The sequence below is a fragment of the Nyctereutes procyonoides genome, unplaced genomic scaffold (genome assembly GCF_905146905.1).
Source record: "Nyctereutes procyonoides isolate TBG_1078 unplaced genomic scaffold, NYPRO_anot_genome, whole genome shotgun sequence".
NCBI classification, from domain to species: Eukaryota; Metazoa; Chordata; class Mammalia; order Carnivora; family Canidae; genus Nyctereutes; species Nyctereutes procyonoides.
Genome location: NW_026575125.1, coordinates 73,069,525 through 73,091,519, shown reverse-complemented (window position 1 = coordinate 73,091,519; position 21,995 = coordinate 73,069,525). Strand labels below are relative to the sequence as shown.

General features: G+C 39.6%; 2 protein-coding genes across 3 annotated transcripts in view; one reads left to right on the top strand and one right to left on the bottom strand.

The window, feature by feature from the left end:
- The first annotated feature begins 5,604 nt into the window (after positions 1-5,604).
- Positions 5,605-20,908, top strand: TAF7L (TATA-box binding protein associated factor 7 like). 2 transcript variants are annotated; one of them, XM_055338613.1, is made up of 12 exons: positions 5,605-5,672; positions 6,605-6,683; positions 7,987-8,120; positions 8,781-8,907; positions 9,153-9,208; positions 12,703-12,744; positions 13,607-13,679; positions 14,001-14,114; positions 14,908-15,165; positions 15,420-15,532; positions 16,881-16,940; positions 20,438-20,908. In XM_055338613.1, the coding sequence occupies exons 1-12, from the start codon at positions 5,607-5,609 to the stop codon at positions 20,480-20,482; spliced, it is 1,167 nt and encodes a 388-aa protein (XP_055194588.1). In that variant the 5' UTR covers positions 5,605-5,606; the 3' UTR covers positions 20,483-20,908. The 2 variants fall into 2 exon arrangements, with proteins under 2 accessions (XP_055194588.1, XP_055194587.1); XM_055338612.1 differs by lacking the exon at positions 14,908-15,165 and having other exon boundaries at positions 5,607-5,672.
- The window catches only part of DRP2 (dystrophin related protein 2), a 52,798-nt gene continuing 47,547 nt past the window's right edge, over positions 16,745-21,995 (bottom strand). Inside the window, exon 23 of the mRNA XM_055338609.1 lies at positions 16,745-16,913. Coding sequence (XP_055194584.1) covers positions 16,894-16,913 — 20 coding nt within the window. The 3' untranslated portion in view covers positions 16,745-16,893. The remainder of the gene's footprint in view (positions 16,914-21,995) is intronic.

Genomic DNA, 21,995 nt, shown 5'->3' with positions numbered 1-21,995 from the left:
CAAAATATACAAGGAGAAAATACTTCCCAATCCATTGTATAAGTGAAAGAATCCAGATACAAAAGGACAAATATTGTATGACTCCACTTATATGAGGTACCTAGAATAGGCAAATTCATAGAAACAGAAAGTGGAATAGAAGTTGCCAGGGTCTGTAGGGGAGTAGAAAATGGGGGAATACCTGTACATCTAGTTGTATAGGGGAAGTCTTTGTAAACAGACACAGTCAAGGAACCTGGGATTAAATTATGTATTGGGTCCACCATTTTACTACATGTGTGACATGGGTCAAGTTAATTAACCTTTCCAAATCTCAGTTTACTTATCTGGAAAGAAAACCCAGGAACATAGTTACACCAAACTCATAGAGCAATTGTAAGGGTTGAATGAAACAATGCATACCAAGCGGTTAGCAAAGAGCTTAAGCATCTAAAAGGTGGTCAACAAATGTTAGCTATTATTAGCCTTCGAATGGTTTCTGGCCCATAACTCAATAAATTTCTGTTGAAGGAATACATCAAACTGTGTATGTGCTATAATGATGAAATTGATCGAAGCCACAGTTGGGGGAGAGGATGGGGTCCCAAAGAATTTATTGGAAAGACAGCAACATGACAAACCAGAGCCCAGAAATATATCTGTATGTATTTGACAATATTATAATATGTATATGATAGGTTTTTATCTGTACATCAGTGGCACATCTTGGATCAGCTCTCTCCCAACAAGAGAAACCACAATTTTCATGCCCTTTGCCTTCTTGCACATCCCATTCCATTCTTCCTGAAGAAGGAGTTGGAAATCTGGCAACAAAGGAAAAAAAATCACATAAATGTATGCCTGTATCTTAAGGGTAATTTTTTTCTCTTTCCAAGAAACTTTTACCATATTTTAAGGATCTAATAAATATTTAAAATCAAATCTGGCAATGAGATTCTCAATTAACGTCTGTTAGATGATTGAATTTTAAGTGAGCAGTTACTATGTACCCTTCTACCTATAGGATGTTCCCAGGACACTTTTGTCAGGGTGCTATTTTTTTTTATATACTATTTATATCTGACTCTTTTAATATTTTTAAAAAGATTTTATTTGAGAGAGAGCTAGAGAGAGAATGAGCAGGGAGAGTGGCAGAGGGAAAGGGAGAAGCAGACTCCCCACTGAGCAGGGAGCCTGATGCAGGGCTTGATTACAGGACCCTGAGATTATGATCCCAGCTGAAGGCAGACACTTAACTGACTGAACCACCCAGGCATCCCTCTTTTAATATTTTTAAAGTAATCGCTACACCCAAGTGCGCTTGAACTCCGGACCTCCAAGATCAAGGGTCACACACTCTACTGACTGAGCCAGAAGGCATCCCTCTGATTCCTTTTTTTAAAAAGTTCTGAAGGGTTCCTGCCTGGCTCAGTCAGTAGACTCCTGACCTCAGGGTCCTGAGTTCTAGCCTCACAATGGGTATAGAGATTTCTTTTAAAAATTCAAAAAAAAAAAAGTCTTGAAGCAGCTTTCAATGTTACTGCACAAGATAAAAATAATTAGGGGATTGGGAGAGAATATGGTTATTTAAGATAACAGAAAGATCAGTATATACCAGGGTGCCTGGGTGGCTCGGTTGGTTAAGTGTCTACCTTTGGCTCTGGTCATGATTTCCAGAATATAACCTGGAATCAGGCTCCTTGCTCAGCAAGGAGTCTGCTTGTCCCTCTCCCTCTGCCCTCCTCCTGTTCTCTGTCTCTTTCTCAAATAAATAAACAAAATCTTAGGAAAAAAGATATCAGCATATGGAAATAAAGTTCACAGTTGTTAGAGGTGGGCTGCAAAATTGGTTCTGAGCTTCCTAGCAGCCATCACAAGGAAAGTTAATTACATAATTCACATTGTCTATATGATTAAAAACACGATCAGCTATTTTAGTTACCAAAAAAAATGGAATTTTTCCTTTGAGTTATTAAAGAGTTATTTTGCGATGCAAATGCCTTTAAGAATATGTTGTACTACATGAAAAAATAAGTTTCATTGGTCTATTTTGTATTATAACCCTTGATATAAAGATTGGTGGATGGATTCCAGAAAGGACCAAAATAATTCTGCCTATCTGAAACTTTGATAATTTAGCTTCACTGAATGAAAAAAAAATGGTTTTTCTTATTCAGGAGAAATGACTGTACAATAATTAGTCTTCCAAAAATATTTATCCGTTACGATTAAGTTTAGATATATATTAGGCAGTAGAGATTTCACCACTATCATCTCTAACAGGCACCCATGCTGTCCCTTAATATTATCCCTACGTCTTTAAGGAGGATACCTTTGACATCATTTTATGAAAGTTCTGGAAGCTTCAAACTCACGTGACTAAACAGGAAGCCATTTTACAACCTCAAGGAGCGTAGACCATGGAGCACCCTGAGGTACCGCCTCCCCGCCCGTTAGAAAATGATTCGACACCAACAGCTTCAACATCAGAAGTAACGAGCTCACAAGATCCGCAAATTCCTGTCGACAACGAAGCTGAAACCGCTGGCGACCAGGCCGCCAATACTGCCAGCCACCCGGACACCCGAACTCCAGGCGACCATGTCACCCAAGCTGATGCCGACAGCGGCAGCCAGGTTGTTACCTCAACTGCTGTGGAAAACTTACAAGAAGGGAAAGGTAAGTGGCTTTATTTATTTATTTTTCCTCATAGGTTATGGATATTCTTTGAGAGAAGCGAACCGCCATAAGTTTATCTGAACTGAGGCTCCCTTTAGGTGAAATAAGTGCTTATCACTTGCGTGTCCCCGTCTGAAAGGTGTACAGTAGTGTCTCTCGCTCAAGAAGAGAGCAGTTCATTAAGTTAAAGTATTTGGGGCACGGAGTCTAGTTATTTTGTGGCTTTGCGTGGCGGTGTATTTGTCACCAGGCGAGGTCGCCTTGCCAAGGGACAAATCGGTAAAACCTAACGGATTCGAGGAGCAAACAAAACGTGCCTCCCCTTTTACAAATACCACCGTGTCCCGCCCCGTAGGTGCCCCCCCCCCCGCCCCGTAGGAGAGGACTTTGTTTTGAAGCTTTGCTCAGTTAGGTCCCCGCGGCGCTCAGCGCCTCTCCAGCCTTCCTTGCCCCGGCAGGGCACGCGGTGAACCGGCCGCCGCCTCGAGGCCACCCGCCGGTCCCGTTGGCCCGGGCCGCGGAGGCGTGGCTAGGCGGGGAGGGTCGGCGCGCGCGGCTCCTACCTGTCGCCAGGCGGTGGGTCCGCAGTCCGCCTCCACGCCGGCTGCCGGAGAGCCCACTCACGCCCTCGCCGGAACCCGCCCCCCTACCCAGGGAAGAGAGGCGGGTTCCCCCCGCCCAGCCTTTCCGGTCCTGGCGCTACACAGCCGAGCAGCGGGTGAGTCGGGCAGTCAGAGGGTTCCCCGGCGGGTCAGCGCCCAGCTCCCGCGCGCCGCACTTAGCTCCGCAAGCCTGCCTGGACGGCGAGGCGCGAAGGCTGGGGACCCTTGGCCCCGCGAGAAGCTTTCCTGAGAAATTGGATCAAATCCTACGAGCTGGACTCATCCTTGGAAGCTTAGTGCCCCTGGAATAAGGATGGAGTGGTCATTGCTTCCAGATTGCAGCCAGGGACTGTGAACTTGAGAAAATACCAATTTAGGCTTGTGCTGACTTGTGCTACCTGGAGCATGCTGTTAGGCACCCTCTAGCTAGCTATAATTCTAATGCCAGGTCTGATTGCGCTGCAACGAGGCGGCGCTGGGGGTGAATGGTGGAGAGCAGTCCTGTTAGTTTAATTACTTATCAAAGAGTGGGGGAAAATGGATGCCTTTTCTTAAAAGAAATACGATAACCCGGTTCATTGGGTGAATGAAGGTAACAAATTTTTAAATAATTAAAGCTCATTTCAACTAGGGTTATCCATCTCCTCTGAAATTTTTTCGACTCTTAAATTCTTTAAGAGAGGAGATGCTAGAAAGGTACTGAAACGAACAAAAATGCCCTATTCGTAGTTCTGCTGAAAGATCTGAAGGTTACTTCTGATTTTATAAAATCTTGCTTAGCAGCTAGTTCTTCAAATAATCTGTATTTCTGCCCCCAATGTTGTATTTGCTACTTTTCATTCTGTTAAGCAATGTGCCCAGCTCCAAGATTTTTAATTTCATTTATTTTAATTATTTTTTCCCTTATGTTTACGTTCAGTTTCTGTATTGTATTTAGATAAATAGATAGATAGATCGATAGATATAATTCTATGACGCAGGAAGAGAAGAAATGACTATCACAAGTAATCTCTCTCATCCCGGGTGTCTCCTTTTCCACTGCTTACCTCTCTCTTGCTTTCTATGCGTTTCTGGTAGTTTCTGAAGTCATATTAAAGGACTGGTGAATGATTTCACCATAATAGGGTCTCAGACTCACTTGTATGTGTTTTTAAAAACGATTCCAATGCTTTTAAGTGAGATTCAAATGGTTTACAGAGTATTAGGAGCTGTGACTATCTGGAGATTTTAATCTAATTTAAGGTATAAGATTTTATAACTTGGTGTATAGCATAATGTCCTTAAAGCATAGGTAGACCTTGTCAGGTTTCATATATGTATAGCACTTTCTTTCCACCCTGTGAGAAAAAATTTCCTCAGCAGTGTGAGCCCTAAAATCCAACATGCAAGCCACTTACATATATATCCCAAATAGGTGGAAATTAGATTAAAAATAAAGATGGACGTTGATGAGATTATTCACTTTACAAAAGGTTGTTTTTTTGTTTTTGTTTTTGTTTTTGTTTTTTTTTTTAAAATAAAGGAATCCATCTTAGGATTCCTTTAAACAACTTTTGGAGTATTTCAAGTAAGTGGTGGTTGTGAGAACTAAATGAAATAACAGACCAAATGCACTCAGTGAAGTTCCTAGCATATAGAATGTACACAATAAGTGTTAATAATGAATTCATTAATTGGGTTTTATAGTATTTCATATTATCCCTTTAAGAAAGGGTTTATTCTGTGAACTTAAGTGTGCTCATATAGTTGGCCTAGCCATAAGAACGGGACTCCTGACTTTTCTCCAAGGTAGCTCAGAGCCGTTGATGCTGACTTTAGAGTTGTAAAAGCTACCTGCTCTCCCACTAGCTTAATTCCTACCAATCCATTAAGGTGAATGAAATATTAAAAATTAAGCTGTTCTCTTCAAATCATCATAGAACACTTCTGCCAGTGGTTTTGGATGATTTTGGCCTTTGGTTGGCACTCTTCCCTATAGAGGCATGTAGTTTGCTTCAGTAGCCACCACTGTGTTGATGAATTGTGGTCCTTTACCTAAGGGTCTAAGAATATTAAGACGACTAAATCATGTTTCCTAACAGCTGTTACTTCATTGGTTATCATGTAATTTGGGCTATCCTTGGAAAACGTGCATATATATTGGAAGGGATATAAGATGACTTTTAGAAATAATCAAGTTATGTCAAATAAGGTACTTTAAGGTGTGCAGGCATCGTTCCAGTGAGGATTATGGGCTAGATCTTGTATAATGTAACCAGTACTACCAGAAGTGGTCAGCAGAGGGAGCAAGATGAGTTTTTGGTCACTGTCGATTTTGTTTTTGCTTTCATGAACTCAAAAACAGGGATGAGTAAAACCCAGGATGAACCTCCTCACGAACTTGAGAACCAGTTTATATTGCGTCTGCCTCTGGTAAGAAACCCTTGTATCTCAGACCAAATATCTTTAGTACATATGTATTAGCTCTGCTTGGATCCTTTCTTTTTTAATTTAAATCCAATTAGCCAACATATAGTACATCATTAGTTTCAGATGTAGTGTTCAATAATTCATCAGTTGCATATAAGCTCTGCTTGGATTCTGTAGCATTTCTATTTAAGGTATGCTATAAAAACTAAGAACATTTGTTTCCCAGGAATCGTGTTCTATTAAACAGTCCTATCCTAGTGTGTACCCTTTTAGCTGAATTTCTTTCATCTTGTACATGCTGCCTATCATGTGGTCTGATTTCCTGACAAACAGCTGTGACAGTGAGGGATTCAGTCACTTACCAGAGGTGCTAACAGTCTGTTCACTGGACAGCCAAGATAAGACTCTTCTAAAATCCTTTCTGTCACCTCAAAAGGGGCAATTAAAGGGGGACCATCACTATTTCCTCAAATTCATCACCATGCAAGGCTCTTGAAGCTCATCTTAACATTGTGTTAGTGTCTCTTCTCCCTTTGATACCTGCATTCAAGTAGTATTTAGTCTAAGAAAGCTATATTAAAAACAGGTTTCAAAAAGGTATTTTCCCAATTAGAGCTACTTAATATACCCAGTAAACTGCAGCTAAGCCTTTCCTTAGCAACAACTGAAGGGCAGCAGTGAGGCGCAGGAATGTAGAGCTAGAAAAAGGCATTAAAAAAAAGAAAAAGGCATTAACTGTAGCTAAGAAACAACAATGAGGTTAGTCAGCCTCACCCCAACTTGACTTAGTGCACAGTATGTCATAGTGCATGGCATTAGTCTTAACATTTGGGAGGTTTAAGATTTAATTTAAGAGAGGACTTGTCTGTGACACATCTATTAGTTGCCAAGTAGACAATTCATCCTTCTGATTTTTCAATCTACCTCCTTTTTAGGAACATGCATCTACTGTCAGGAAGATAGTACATTCCAGAAGTGTTGCCATGAAGGACAAACTAAAAATTGACTTATCTTGTAAGTAGTTAATATCCATTTACCATACATTGAACAGTAACTTATTATGGGATTGCCATGTGCCAGACACTATACTAGATACTAAGGGTGTAGCAAAGAACAGGATATAGTCTCTGCCTTGAAAGACTCTAAGAGAGGCTTAACTCATTCTCATATCTTCTTTTTTGAGGAAAGGAACTAGAAATTATGTAATTTGAGGTAATTATTATAGTATGTATAAGGAAAAACATGGGAATTGACTATGCAATTTGTATCCTGATTTTTGTCTCCTACATACAAGCTTTGTGACTTCTGACTGTCCAGGGGAATAACAAATGAATGTACTGTTCTTTGTTTATGAAAGTGACATATCTTTCTCTTTTGAATGATATTTATTAGGTGTTTTAAATACAGAGAAGTACATAAAGAAGAAAATTTAAAATGACCTATAATACCATCATTCAGGTAGCCCTTATTGACATTTTTAAAAAGGTAATACAAGTTCATAGTTAGAAAATTTAAATAAAACAAAAGTTCAAAAAGAAGAGTGAAACTCTCCTTTGCAATGCCCCAGCATTAATGCCAAAGGCAACTAATAATAACTTTCTCCTGTTTCCTTACATATAAAATTTTTATGCACAACCAACATTTAAATCGCCTATATCTTTAAAGGTTCCTTAAAGATTTAAAGACACAAAATGAGTCATGTCCAACATCATTCTGCATTTTTCTTTTTCACTTAATATTAGAAGATTACACTTGAATCCTCTTGTGTTAAAAAGGACATTCAAAAAAATAAAATAAAAAGGACATTCATATTTGAGACATCTGGGCAGGAGTCAGAGTTGTCAGTATATGAATATATGTATTCCTACGGTGCATGGATATTGTGTAGAATCTTATCTTTGTGGAGATTATAACTTCAGTTTTACTAGCACTATTCTGAGATCAACCCTTTCTTCGCTTGACCCTTTGAAAATATCCAGGTACAATGACATAAGTGAGTGCTTCTAATGGTGTCAAAATGAATGGGCTTGCATGGAGTTTGCCTTTCAGGAGGAGAATGAAACATCACTTCATCCTCATTTAGTTCACAGTGATTACAAAGAAACTTAGCTGCTTTTGATCGAGCAGCATAAACATATACCCTGCCTTCTTTTCTCTGGGAAGTTACTAATTACATACACAATTCTAGCATTATGAGAAATAGTAGGTTTCACTGAAAGACTAGTCTGTCCCACTTAAGTCTTCATTACTCAAATCCTAGGAAGCTTAGGAATGCACTGGGAAGATGTTAACTTTAATTTTTCCTACCTCTCTTCAGCTGATGGACGTCATGCAATTGTTGAGGTAGAAGAAATCTCACTAGCCGCAAAGCTGGTTGATTTGCCATGTGTTATTGGAAGTCTGAAAACTCTTGATAAAAAAACTTTTTATAAAACAGCAGATATTTCTCAGGTATGGATGAGTTTTCTTAATCTACTAGCCCATATACCCTTTGAGGAGTCCCTTTCTCCCTACTCTCTTTCAGTGCTCCTTCCCACTTGGTGAATGGCTGCTTATCATTTCTAATTCCAGCTCAATTGCACAGGAATACAAAGGCATGTTCTGGTTTGGTGTTTGATCCATAACTTTTGACTGTTTAATTTTATCCAAATAGCTTTTAGATAAAAAAGGTTTATGTTTGCCATTTGTAATGATTTTTCACCTGAAAAAAAATGAGGATCTGGGATCTTCTTCTGAACTTTCTGCTAAAGCAAGATGCTGTTGACTCTGGAAATTTATATTTGTTCTTTTCATCATCTTAATTGTTGATTTCCTGTTTGTCTTTAAATCAAAATGCTAAGATATGTTTGTTTTTAACATGTTTCCTCTGCAGTGGTAAGAATTTGAACTAAAACAAACAAACAAAAACAAAACCCAGAATCCATATACAATGCTGCTGAGACAGAGAGAATGAATAGGCATGTATATTAATACTTGGTTTTCTGGAAACGTCAAGTTAACAGTCTCCTTATTTCTATGCTCCAGGATTTCTGGTAGTAAAGATGATTGTGATTCATAACTAATCCAAAATTTGTGGCCCAAAGTCAATTTCTTTATCTTTGTTAAATTTAGATGCTTGTGTGCACTCCTGGTGCTGAGCTCCAGTCTTCTCCGGAAGAACCAGTTACTTCTACTGATCTCAAAGCAATCAGGAAAAGTGAAAAAGAGAGACAGAAAAAATATATCTGGAAGCATGGCAGTAAGTCACCGGCCCCTTGCTCATTCTGGCTGACTACATTTATCTGCTAAATCCTAATTACTTGTGATCCAGGGACCTGTTACCACACTTAGGTGTTTGGTTCATTAGGCATCCAGACACTTTTAAAGGAACAGGTCATGTCATGAGCCAGTGGCTTATAGCATGACCTTTCTCTTTATCAAATTCAGATAGAATGTGACTACTAACAGTCATATATGCATTTCACCATGTTGAATTTATTTTAGTTACTCCACCACTTAAGAATGTCAGAAAGAAAAGGTTCCGCAAAACAACAAAAAAGGTTAGTTGCATGCTATTTCCGTGTCTAGTGGGTAGATTGGAAGAGGATTATAGGCGGGGAGGAAAGGGAGACAATCAGTTGGGAATTAATTTGTTCATTCATTTATATTTTTGAAAACATTTATTGTGAGCTAAATGCCAGGCACTGTGTGGTAGCAATTGGGACTATATACTAACAAAAACAGACCTGATCATTTAGGGATCTGGATGTGTCATGAATTTGAAACTTCTGCTAATGTTTTCAGTTTTCAATTGCAAGATCCAGTTTTAAAGTGAACCCATCTAGAACCTGGGAATTGAGAACTGTGGTTATATTCCTAACCTTATCTCAGACTTGTAGAACCTAGAGCAAGCTATAGGAGTATTGTGGCTTGGCTTATTTTTTAATTAACTTAATTTTGAAATAATTGTAGGTTCACAAGCAGTTGTAAGAAATAAAAGAGATACCATGTCCCCTTTATCCTGTTTTCCTCATTGTAACTTTTTGCAAGACTACAGTTCATTATCACAAACAGGAAATTGATATTATATAATTCACCAATCTTATTCACATTTCTCCAGTTTTACTTGTTTGTGTATTTAGTTCTGTGCAGTTTTATCCCATGTGTATGTTTGTGGGCACCTACACAGTCAAAATACTATGTAGTTCTGTCACCACAAGGATCCCTCATCTCGCTCTTTTTTTAAAAGATTTTTTAAAAGATGTGTTTATTTTAGACGGAGAGTAAATGGGGGGAGGGGCAGAAGGAAAAAATCTTCAAGCAGACTCCCCACTGAGCGTGGAGCCCAGCACAGGGCTTGATCTCAAGACCCTGAGATTATGACCTGAGCCGAAACAAAGAGTCGGACGCTCAACCGAGCCACCCAAGTGCCCCATTGCCCGTTTATAGTCACACTCATCTTCCTTACACCCCACTCCCCCAGTCTCTAACCTCTGGCAGTCACTGTTATGTTCTCCATCTCTGTAATGCTGTCATTTTCAGAATGTCATATAAATGGAATCATGCAATATGTAACCCTTAATACTGGCTTTTTTCCCACACAACATAGTTCCCTTAAGATCTGTGCAAGTTGTTGCACGCGTCAATAGCTGATTCCTGTCATTGCTGAGTAGTAGTCTGTCGTATGGATGTCCCACAGCTTGTTTAATTGTTCACCCATTGAAGGACATCTGGGTTGTTTTCAGTTTTCTACTGTTGTAAATAAAATTTCAAGCAGGTTTTTGTGTGAACATAAGTTTTCATATCTTTGGGATATATGCCCAGGAGTGAAATTGCTGCGTCGTATGGTACTTGAAAATTTAGTTTAGTTTAGTTTTCAGAGAGGAGGAGGGACAGAAGGAAAGAAAATCTCTTTTTTTAAAAAAGCTTTATTTATGTATTTAGAGGGAGAGAGCAGGTGGAGTGCAGGTGAAAGAGGGAGTAGCAGAGGGAGAGGGAGAGAGAGACTCAAGCAGAAACTAAGCACAGAGCCAGATGCTGGGCTCAATCCCACGATGCAGGAGATCATGACCTGAGCCAAAACCAGGGGTTGGATGCTCAAATGACTGCACCACCCAGGTGCCCCAAGAAAGAGACTCTTAAGCAGGTTCCATGCCCAGTGCAGAGCCCAACATGGGGCTTGATCTCAGAACCCTGAGATCATGACCTGAATTGAAGTCGAGTCAGATGCTTAACTTACTGTGCCATGCAGGTGCCCTTTGAACGATTAATTTTATAAGAAACTACTATACTATTTTCAAAGTCGCTGTAACATTATATATTTGCACCAGCAGTGTACATGTGATCCAGTTACTCTGCATCCTCACCAGAATTAGGTATTTGTCACTAGTTTTTTTTTTTTTAGCCATTCTGATATGTAGTGATCTCATTGTGGTATTAATTTGCATTTCCCTGATGGCTAATGATGTCAAACATCTTCTCATATGTTTTTTTGCCATCCATATATTGCACTTCAGTGAAATATCTGTTCATGCCTTTTGCCCATTTTCTAGATGGATTTCTTATTATTGAGTTTTAAGAGCTCTTTTAATATTCCAAATACTAGTCCTTTGTCAGATATGTAGAAATTTGCAAATATTTTCTCCTAGTCTATAGCTATCTTTTCATTTTCTCCACAGGTTCTTTCAAAGAGCGAAAGTTTTTTGTTTAAGTCCATTGTATTGACTTTTCTTTTTAAGGATCTTCTCTTTGTGTCAAGTTTAAGAACTCTTTGCCTAGCCCAGATCCTGAGGATTTTCTATTTCTTTTTTTCTAAAAATTTTACATTTTAGGGATCCCTGGGTGGCGCAGCGGTTTGGCGCCTGCCTTTGGCCCAGGGCGCGATCCTGGAGACCCGGGATCGAATCCCACGTCGGGCTCCCGGTGCATGGAGCCTGCTTCTCCCTCTGCCTGTGTCTCTGCCTCTCTCTCTCTCTCTGTGACTATCATAAATAAATAAAAATTAAAAAAAAAAAATTTTACATTTTATATTTAAGCCAGCAATCCATTTTTGAGCTAATTTTTGTAAAAGGTGTAGGTTTTAGTCCAAGGTTTGTTGTTTAAAATACTTTATTAATTTATTTGAGACAGAGAGAGAGAGCACGCACCTATGTAAGGAGAGGGGCGGGTGAGAGGGAGAAACAGGCTCCCCTTGGAGCAGGACCCCAGGATCATGACCTGAGCTGAAAGCAGATGCTTAACCAGTTGAGCCACCCAGGTGCCCCTAATTCAAAGTTCATTTTTTTCTTGCATTTTTCACATACAATTGCTCTAGCAATATTTGTTTAAAAGACTATCTTTCCTCCTCCATTGTATTGCCTTTGCACCTTGTCAAAAAGCACTTGGGCATATTCGTGCATGTCTGTTTCTGGTTTCCCTATTCTGTTCTGTTGATCCGTATGTTGATCCTTCTACTGATATCACAATGTTGCTATATAAGAAGTCTTGAAACCAGGAAGGCTGTTCCTACTTTATTTTTCTTTGTCAAGATTGCTTTAGCCATTCTAGAGCCTTTACCTTTCCACATAAATTTTAGAATAAGTTTGAAGTTTAGAAAAAGTTTTTTAAGATTTTAAAAATTTATTCATGGGAAACACACAGAGAGAGACAGAGACATAGGCAGAGGGAGAAGCAGGCTCCCTGCGGGAAGCCCAATTCAGAACTCGAACCCAGGACCCCGGGATCACGACCTGAGCCAAAGGCAAATGCTCAACCACTGAACCACCCAGATGTCCCAAGAAAAAGTTTTCTATGTCTATGGAAAACCGTGTTAGAATTTTGGTAGGAATTGTATTAAACCTATATATAGATCAATTTGGGGGAGAATTGACAGCTTTACCATGTTGAATCAGTCTATGAACACAGTTGTCTTGGCTTTTATAATGTTGGTCAACAGCATTTATTGAGTGCCTGCTAAATGTAAAACTAAGTTAAGAATACGTTTAGAATTCTTTAAGCTTTAATCAAGTAGAAAATCATAATATAACTTCACTGTTTATTGTGTTTTATTTCATAGCTCATCGATTTCAAACAAATTGAAGAAATCAGCTTTCCTAAGGTAGAGCAATCATCATATAACTTTACTGCTTACCCTTCGTATGTTTTCCTCAATAGCTTATTACTTTGAAGCAAATCAAAGAAATCATAAAGGTTATTTTTAAGCCTTCCTTCTCATCTGCCACTGCCATACATGTAAGCTGAATTGGATTAATTGAAAAATGGATTCATTGTTCAATGTGTGATAACTCCTAGAGGAAAAGATACAATTTGGCTAGTGACTGTGTATTCCAATCTGCTTTTTTCTCTGATACTTATTTTAAAAGCCATTTCTTGGAAGCCAGTGTTTGCTTTTACCAGCAGTTGTTTGCAATTGCTTGTTCCCCCCTGCAAAGTTCTAATTTCTATTTGTGGCATGAAAAATTGGTTGCTGTGGAGATAATTGTCTAAAATTGTATTTAAATGAGAACATGTAGCTAAGACCCAGTTTTTATGGGAAAATCTGTAACAATAAAGATGTGAAGAAGTAAACCCTGGGAATTTGGATTGTTAGGCGAAATTACTTCTAAAGAACAAATAAGGAATTGTAGTTCTTTGCCAATATGGATAAGGGCAAATAATTAATAACTGAGACCTAAGGTTGTGCCTCTGAGAGAGGTCTTTAACACAGAATTGCAGAGTGAAAAGATTAAATGTATCAAGTAATTTGTTTGGGGAAAAAAAGTTTACTACAAAAACCCTAGACCCTGGTGGGTATAAAGATTCTTTCGTAAATAGCATTGCTTAAAGTAGAAATTTGGTTGGATGTATATTGAAGAGCCTAATTATTTGAATTAATTTGTATGTAGGACAAGGACATTCCTGGAAAACACAGGATGTTAAATGACCTTACTGGTATCCCGCCTTCCCCCACTTTGGTTCAGTACATTGAATCTCCTGATGTGGAAAAGGAAGTAAAAAGACTCTTGTGTTCAGATGCTGAAGCTGTCAGTGCTCGTATCCTTTTATACTAAATATTTTCTGTGTTGTCTGTTCCAGCCCATATGCACTTGCTGACAAGTCCTCACGTATTTGTGTGCAATTGTTGATGTGTAGAACTTAGGATTTTGGGAAATGTTACCTCCTAGCTAGGAACAGTAAACTCACATGATAGAAATGTATTTACATGTGTGACTCAATATAAGGTACTTCTTCATACTAGGAATCCAGATAGAATTTGGACTAAATTAAATAGCATTTTCAGCCAGAGTGCCTCTTCCTTTCCAACTGTGGCTTCTCCTTTCTTTGTACTTGTTCCTTGATTGCCCTACCTTTCAGGATGGGAAGTCATTGCTGAAGATGAAACCAAGGAAATTGAAAGTCAAGGCTCCATCCCAGGTTTTGCAATGTCCCCAGGGCTAAGTGACTATATGCAGGGTCATATCTTGTCAGGTAGGTTTATAGCAGCAAAATAAGAGCTTCAGAGAGGACAGGTGTTGACTGTGTGAAAAGCCATTCTCCATAGACTCACTGGCCAATCACAGAAAAAGGAGGCCTTTGTCATTTCATCCATCGCTGGTATTCTAAATGCCTCTGGGCTCTTAGATACTCTAAATGTCTTGATCATTGAATACATGAATGAATGCTAGTGTTTTGCATTTAGTTCCCTCATTGTTCTGGGAAGAGAATAATCTTTTTTTTAAAAGATTTTATTTATTTATTCATGACAGACGCACAGAGAGAAAGAGAGAGAGAGAGAGAGAGAGAGAGAGAGAGAGAGAGGCAGAGACACAGGCAGAGGGAGAAGCAGACTCCAGGCAGGGAGCCTGATGTGGGACTTGATCCCGGGTCTCCAGGATCACGCCCTGGGCCAAATGCAGGCGCTAAACCGCTGAGCCACCCGGGGATCCCGAGAATAATCTTCCTTCGAGAAAATTATTTATAAAATGCATTGGTTTCTGGTGAATTTGAGGGGAAGGAGGATAATTGCAGCTAGAGTGGGAGTCATTTGAAAAGATTGAGATAGGGATGCCAGGGTGGCTCAGCAGTTAAGTGTCTGCCTTTGACTCAGGGCCTGACTCTGGGGTCCAGGATGGAGTCCCACATTGGGCTCCTGCAAAAGAGCCTGCTTCTCCCTCTGCCTGTGTATCTGACTCTCTCCGTCTCTCAGGAATAAATAAATAAAATCTTTAAAAAATAGAAGATTCAGATAGTTTCGCCTTCCTCTCTTCCTTAAAACCAATAGAATATGGTATGCTTCGGGAGATGTCCAATGATTCTAGCAGTAACAGTGATGATGATGATGACGATGACGATGACGACGAAGACGAGGATGATGATGACGATGAGGATGAGGAGGATGAAGAAAAGGACAACTATGGTGATGAGTATGAAGTTGAGGAAGAGGAGGAAGATTATTATGAAAAGGATCTGGAAAGGGAGCTACAGGCCAGGTTCTTTGCATCTGGCCAATATGAGGCAAAGGAAGAAGCCAGTTCAGTAGGTAAGTTATAAAGGAAAAACCAAAAGGGCGAGACAGACTGGGTGGCAGTGCTGAAGATTAACTCTAAACACATGTTAGATGCAGTGCTGAAGATTGACTCTAAACACATGTTAGATGCAGGACTAAGTTCGAGAAGTTGCAGGACTAAGTTTGAGAAGTTATTGCTGAGATGTATACTGGAGTTTTAGTTTATTTTTATCTCGGCCCACTAGTTTAGGCTCTGTTTAGATAAAATTTCTGTTTATCTCTGTTAGTCATGGATATTCAGAAGCAGATTCATTACATGGAGAGAAAGCTCCAAGAGATTCAATGCAAAGCACAAAGACAGAAGGATCTCATAATCAAAGTGGAAAACCTGACGCTCAAGGTAAATTCTTGCTGGCTGGGATAAAGATATCCTGATATCTTACCTTCAAAATTCTATCTTTGTGTTTCTACTCATGTTGTCTCTGTGCAGCATTCTTATTCATTTGCACACCTAAAGAGCCTCTTAGAAACCCCTAATAAAACATAGCCCTATTCCTTTTACCTGAGTAATTTTGATCATCTCACATAAGCATTTTTGGGAAGAGACCAGGAGGCCTGAGATAATAATCACCAATATTGAACATTTATCATAAGAAAGGCACATAAAGAGCTAACCATTTTACATGTATCATCTCATTTCATCCTCACATTCCTGAAATACAGGTACTGTCACTAGTCCTATTTTATAGATAAGGAATTGGAAATTCAAAGAAGTTAAGTAACTTGCCAAGGACCACAGCAAGTGGTAAGACATAGATTGAATCCTGTTGTTTGTACCAAAATGTATTCATTGCAGTAAAAGAAAATTAACTAAATTCATTTCTAAATGTTATGATGCATGCCTGAAGAAAAATAAATATTTTGCTTTATTTTTGTTAATACATATTTCAACCAAAGGAAATGTATGTTTAGGCCATGTTTGCATGCTTATTTTAAATATTTTATTTATTATTTGTTCATGAGAGACACACAGAGAGGGGGAGAGACATAGGCAGAGGGAGAAGCAGGCTACCCGCAGGGAGCCTGATGCGGGACTCGATCCCAAGACCCCAGGATCATGACCTGAGCTGAAGGCAGACGCTCAACCACTGAGCCACTCAGCTGCCCCTGAATGCTTTTTTATTGTAAGGGAAATTCTGAAGCATCTGGAAAATTCCTTGCCAGATTTCATTTTCTGGAGAGCTGTAGTCATCAAAATGGAGCAACGTGACACAGAACGATACCTGTTTAGAGTGTTGTCCTTTAGAATAACCAAGTGATCTAATAGATGCGGGCACACTGTGAAAGATACACCCATATGGTATTATTATGCTGTTGCATGAAGTACTAGTTAGTAATAGTAATATTCTAACCTAGTGCAGGGAAATGAGTGAGTCAGCATCCAATTCCAAGCCAGCTTTTTAAATAGTTCACCATAGTCAAAGGATTTGTGCTAAAACTAGAAAAAGGTAACATGAAGGCATTCTAACCATTTATTTTAGGGCAAGAAAAAATTCTGTGTGTAGGGTTATACAGTCAAATGACATGGCTCTGTAGTTAGGGGGTACAGTTTTTAGACTCCAAATCCTTTAAAAAGAGTGCTCTTTTGTTACAACTGACCATTTTCTTATCAAACCATTGATAAGTCTCACTTGATTCTCTTTTCCCTTGAGACTCAGCATTCATCATTTATACAATTTGTTTTCCAGAATCATTTACAGTCTATGCTGGAGCAGCTTCAGCTACAGGAAATACAAAAAAATGAACAGGTGAGAAGTGAGTTTTTGAATCAACCAGAAAACATTTGATACAAAAAATCCCCCACCCCATCTCCAATGTCATTTCTGCTGTTCCTTTCACATAAGTAGTAACGGCCAAATATTTTAAATGAGGGTAGCAGGTTGGAAAGATTTTTGTGAAAACTCAATCATTCAACAGATATTGAATGCCTATTAAGTGAAAAGCACAAGATGTCCATACAGTGTTGAATAAGACAGATAATTGTGCTTGTCCTCATGGAGCTAACTATCTACCACAGAAGATTGGCAGTGAGCAAATTATCATACAAATATAAAAGTGCAAGTCATGAAGTGCTGTTAAGCAGAAAAAAATCAGTGGTGCTATTTGTATAAAAAGAGTTGTGAATTAAATGAAATTAAAATGAGCGGCCTCTCTGAAGAAGTGATATGTAAGCTTTGACCTACAGGAGAAGTCCAGGCGAAGAGGGAATGGAGAGCCTCTTGGGTGAAGCATATGCCAGGTCCCACGTTGGAGAAGAACTTGGCCTCTTGGAGGACCTCTGGAGTATTTAAAGCAAGGAAGGGAGTGACTTAACATAAGGTTGCAGAAGTAGGCAGAGGCCATAGCATATGGTCCCTTGCAGGCCATGATAAGGGGGATGGGTTTTAGTCTTAAGTGTAGTGGGAAACCCATGAAGAGTTTTAAGCAAGAGAGTCACATTTAATTTACACTTTTTAAAGATCACTCTGATTGTTATCTAGGGAATGGATTATAGGGAGGCAGGACTAGAAGCAGGGAGGCCAGTTAGGAGGCTGTGTGGTAGTCTAATAAGAGGTGATGACCACCTGAACTAAGGTGGTGGCAGTGGATATGGGAAGAATAGAATTTTTTAACTGTAATAAAAATGTTTTTATAACAGCTTTGTTGAGGTATAACTCACATGCCACACATTTAAATTGGACAGTTCAGTGGCTTTTAGTATATTCACAGAATTGTGCAACCATCACCATAATCAATTTTAGAACATTTTTATCACCCCAGAAAGAAACCTGTACTCATTACTAGTCACTCCCTGTTTCTTCTGAATTCCTCCCACCTGCCAGACCTAGGCAATCACAAATGTACTTTTTACTAATCTATTTTCCCTATTCTGCTTATTTAATTAAAGGAAACACATAATATGTGGTCTTTTCTATCTGGTTCTTTCAGTTAGTATAATATTTTAAAAGTTAATCTATGTCATGGCATGTATCAGTAATTTATTCCATTTTGTGGGTGAATAATATTCTAATATTCAGTGGTGTGTGTGTCTGTGTCTGTGTCTATGTGCACGTGCATGCATGTGCATGCATGTACATACCATACCATACATACGATGTTTTGTTTATCCATTCATCTATTGATGGACATTTGGGTGTTTCCCCTTTTTAGCTATCATGAATAATGCTGCCATAAACATTCATATATGGGAGAATGTAATTTAAAGATAGAATTGATGGGACTTGGATCAATTAGTGGGTGTTGAAGAAAGTGTTATGGATGCATGCCAGATTTCTAACTGGAACAACAGTATTATTTAAAGCCATGAGAGAATGAACAGAGTGAAAAAAGAGGGTAATGTGGGATAAGTGAGGGTCAACTGGCTGTACAGAAAATGGATGCTGACTTCAGCCCTAAAAAACTGAGGGTCACAATTTCAAAGAAACTGGAGGCCATATGATGATGGGCTTAGCATGGGGCTTTTAAGGTGGAGACACCATCCCTCATCCCCACTCCTCAGACCAGCAAGGCGAGGGGAATTCTGTATATTCCCTTCCCCTCAGCAAATCACTTAACCAGGTACTACTTAAAACAACCACATGTACAGTTAATGCCAAATTACTTTAGGACCCACCAAACATCTTTGTTTCTGTCCATCTAAATAGTATTGGGGAGTGCTACTTCCAACACAGAAACATAGCCATAAACTTTATTCACTCACAGTCCTTTATGTTAGCTCACTTAGCGTAGATGGGTGCCCGCCTTAAGCTAGGTTCTGCAGGGAGCTACAAAATACTTACAGCCCAGTTTCTACCTCCATCTGGAGAGAGAGCCATGAGAGGAATTTAAAGGAATGAGGGGTCACTTTTGTCCATAGAGATGAGGGAAGACTTTGTGGAGAAATGATGTTTGGCTGGAGCCTTGAAAGGTAGGGTTTTAATAAAGATATAAGGAAAGGAGGGCATTCTATATAGAAAGTACTATAGCTCAGGGGTGCTGTTGACAGGCTAGAGTTGAGATTTTTGGTGGAGGCATCATGAGCCATCAAAGCTTTTCTCGCTGGGGAATAACTCAGGAAGACTTCTCTGCCAGCAGTAGGTAGGAGGAATTGGAGTGGAGAGAGACTAGAGGAAGATATGAGTGCTAGAAGGAATCAGAGCTTAACAATTGATTGGATTTACAGGACAAAAAGGAGAACAAGGAGGAGTCCGAAACCTGAGTGACTGGTAAATGGTATGCCACTAGCAGACCACAACAGGAAGGGAATTATTAGGGGTGGCGGGGGTTTCGGGGTGGAGAGGCTCATGAGTCAAATTGGAAGCATGGTGCCTTGGAAGTACTTTTGAAAATGGAAGAGTAGAGGTTGGCTCATGCAGAGAACCGATCATTGAAGCTGTGAGGCTTAGATGAGTTAGGTCGACTGTTTAGCCTGAAGTCTGAACCTGGAGGTGGTGAGAGGAAAAGCCTGTAAGGGGGAAAGAACTGGAGCAGGCAGCAGTTGATATCATGTCAGCATATGAGTGTAAAGAGCCTCTAAATTACTGTAGGAAGCAATTCTGGTAATTTGGTAGGTTATGTGCAGCATAGAATCATTTTATAATGCTCTGTCCTTTCATTTTCACAGAATGAAAATCTACACTGGTACAGAGTGACCTAAATTGAGTAACACTCAGAAACAATCTTTGTCCCAAAGATAGTAATATCTCTCTTAATGTTATTGGTCACTTTGCCATTTCAAGTAAAAAAGAAATTAAATCCTACATCACAAAAGGTTCAGGACTTCTGACTTAGAAAGAATCAGAATAAGTAGAACATCATCAGGACTCCTGACTGGTCAGGTCTCCGGCTCGGTTTCTAAGTATCTAGCATAACATGGCAAGAAGCAGCAGCTAAGACTTGGTTTAAGATCTGGTGTGTTCCGTGGGAGTGAAGGCTATCCCAGCTGCTTTATATTCTTCAAATGTGGCTACAGTGATCCCTCTGTACGCTTTTCCCAGAAGCACAACGTCTTAACAGCAAGCATGTTGAATTTTTAAGCATATTCAATTTTAAAGCTTCCTTTTATAAGTTTGGCACCATAAAAGAAAGCAGCATGCAGCACTCAACTGACCGTGGCACTGTTCTTTGGAACACTGCAAGACTAAGATAACCCTATAAATACCAAATTACAGTAGTTCTCTTTGGCTCATTCAAGTAAATTCTAGGTCAAGTAATGGAACTTACGATTTTGGATGAATTTTTCATGTTTTTCCACCTCTCCCTACAGCTCATTTCCCTACGGGAACAATTGAAGTATTTTTTGGAGAAGTGAGAGAGCCTTCGCCCTGGCGCAGGAACGTTGGATTCACTATCCAGCCTGAAGACTGGATGAAATTGTATGTGTTTCTGACCCTTTCATTGAGTCATTTGTATTTGTTTATCTGAACTTTTGTTTTCTAGTCATATCTGAAGTTTAGGGTTGTGTAGAAAGGGACAGAATATACAAACATAGTAGACCTAAAAACCCAACTTCAATATGGAACTTTGCTTCTCTTTATCAATTTGAGAATTGCTTATATTGCTTCTGTTGTGTTGATGCCATCAAATGATTCAGCCATGCTTGCCAAAGACACTCTAGCCTGAAGGCTATATAGCTGGTTTGCATATGTTTCCAGTTCCCTTTTCCTATAAATTTTAAATATTTCCTAAGACACAAAATGAATCTTTTCTACCAAAGACTAGGACTTGCCACAGTGAATTAAGTGCCTACCTCGCAGCAGTTAGCACTAGGTTGTGTCCTGTCTCTGTTTAGGTGATAGGGGCTGCTTTCCTGCTCAGGGATGATTTCTTGCTGCTGTTAGCTTTGTTCTGTTGTGTTTATAAGTTGTGTCTGGTTATTATTTGCCAGCTAAGAGAATAGTTAGAGCAGAGATGAAATTTTGAGCTGTTATCTATATTCTGAGCCTCTTCGTTGAAATCCCCACCAGAAAAGATTAGGAAAAATCAGATGCCTGTGATGCCTATGAAGACTCCCTTAAAAACCCTGGATGGGTTTGTTTTTTTTTCTGCTGTACTGTTAAGGTTTTCTGGTCTGTGTTCTTTAAGCAATAAATAAATTCCTCATTTTAAATGGATTGCTGTCACTTTATTAAATTGCTCCCATGATGGTTGTACTCCTATCCAAAAGAAAACTGGAGATACAGGCAATAAACTACCATTAATAAATGACAAGATGGTGCCAGTACTGGGCCATCCTTCTAAAGAGCCCTTGGGATAACTTCTTTTTTTTTATTTATTTATGATAGGCACACAGTGAGAGAGAGAGAGGCAGAGACACAGGCAGAGGGAGAAGCAGGCTCCATACACCGGGAGCCCGACGTGGGATTCGATCCCGGGTCTCCAGGATCGCGCCCTGGGCCAAAGGCAGGCGCTAAACCGCTGCGCCACCCAGGGACCCCCTTTGGGATAACTTCTAATGAACTAAGCAGATCATCTCCTATTAACCGTATAGCACTGGGATTTCGAGAAAGTGTCTAGAGAAGTGATAAAAATGGCAGCTCCAATATTCGAATCTCATTACATTGTAGTGGAAAGAACACAAGGTTGGAATCCTGGTTCTGCTGTTCACCTTGGGAAAGTCCCTGCACCTCTTAGAGCTCTAGTATTTTCTCATCTGGAAATCAAGGGTGATAATACTTATGACCAAGAGGCATCTGAGGGGTTTCTGGAAGTAGTCCAGCTAGAACCAGATCTAGTCCCAATCGACAAAGTTGGTGCTGCTCTAGGAAATGAACTCCCAAGTTTTCTGGGCCACTTCTAGTGCTCCCATTCCCAGTTGAAGTTAA

Bases quoted from the DNA above. Each gene is read 5' to 3' on its own strand.
- TAF7L (XM_055338613.1), top strand. From the start codon at position 5,607: ATGAGTAAAACCCAGGATGAACCTCCTCACGAACTTGAGAACCAGTTT. The intron at 9,209-12,702 runs GTTAGTTGCATG...TTTATTTCATAG, and splicing joins TCCGCAAAACAACAAAAAAG to CTCATCGATTTCAAACAAAT. The intron at 12,745-13,606 runs GTAGAGCAATCA...ACTTTGGTTCAG, and splicing joins AAGAAATCAGCTTTCCTAAG to TACATTGAATCTCCTGATGT.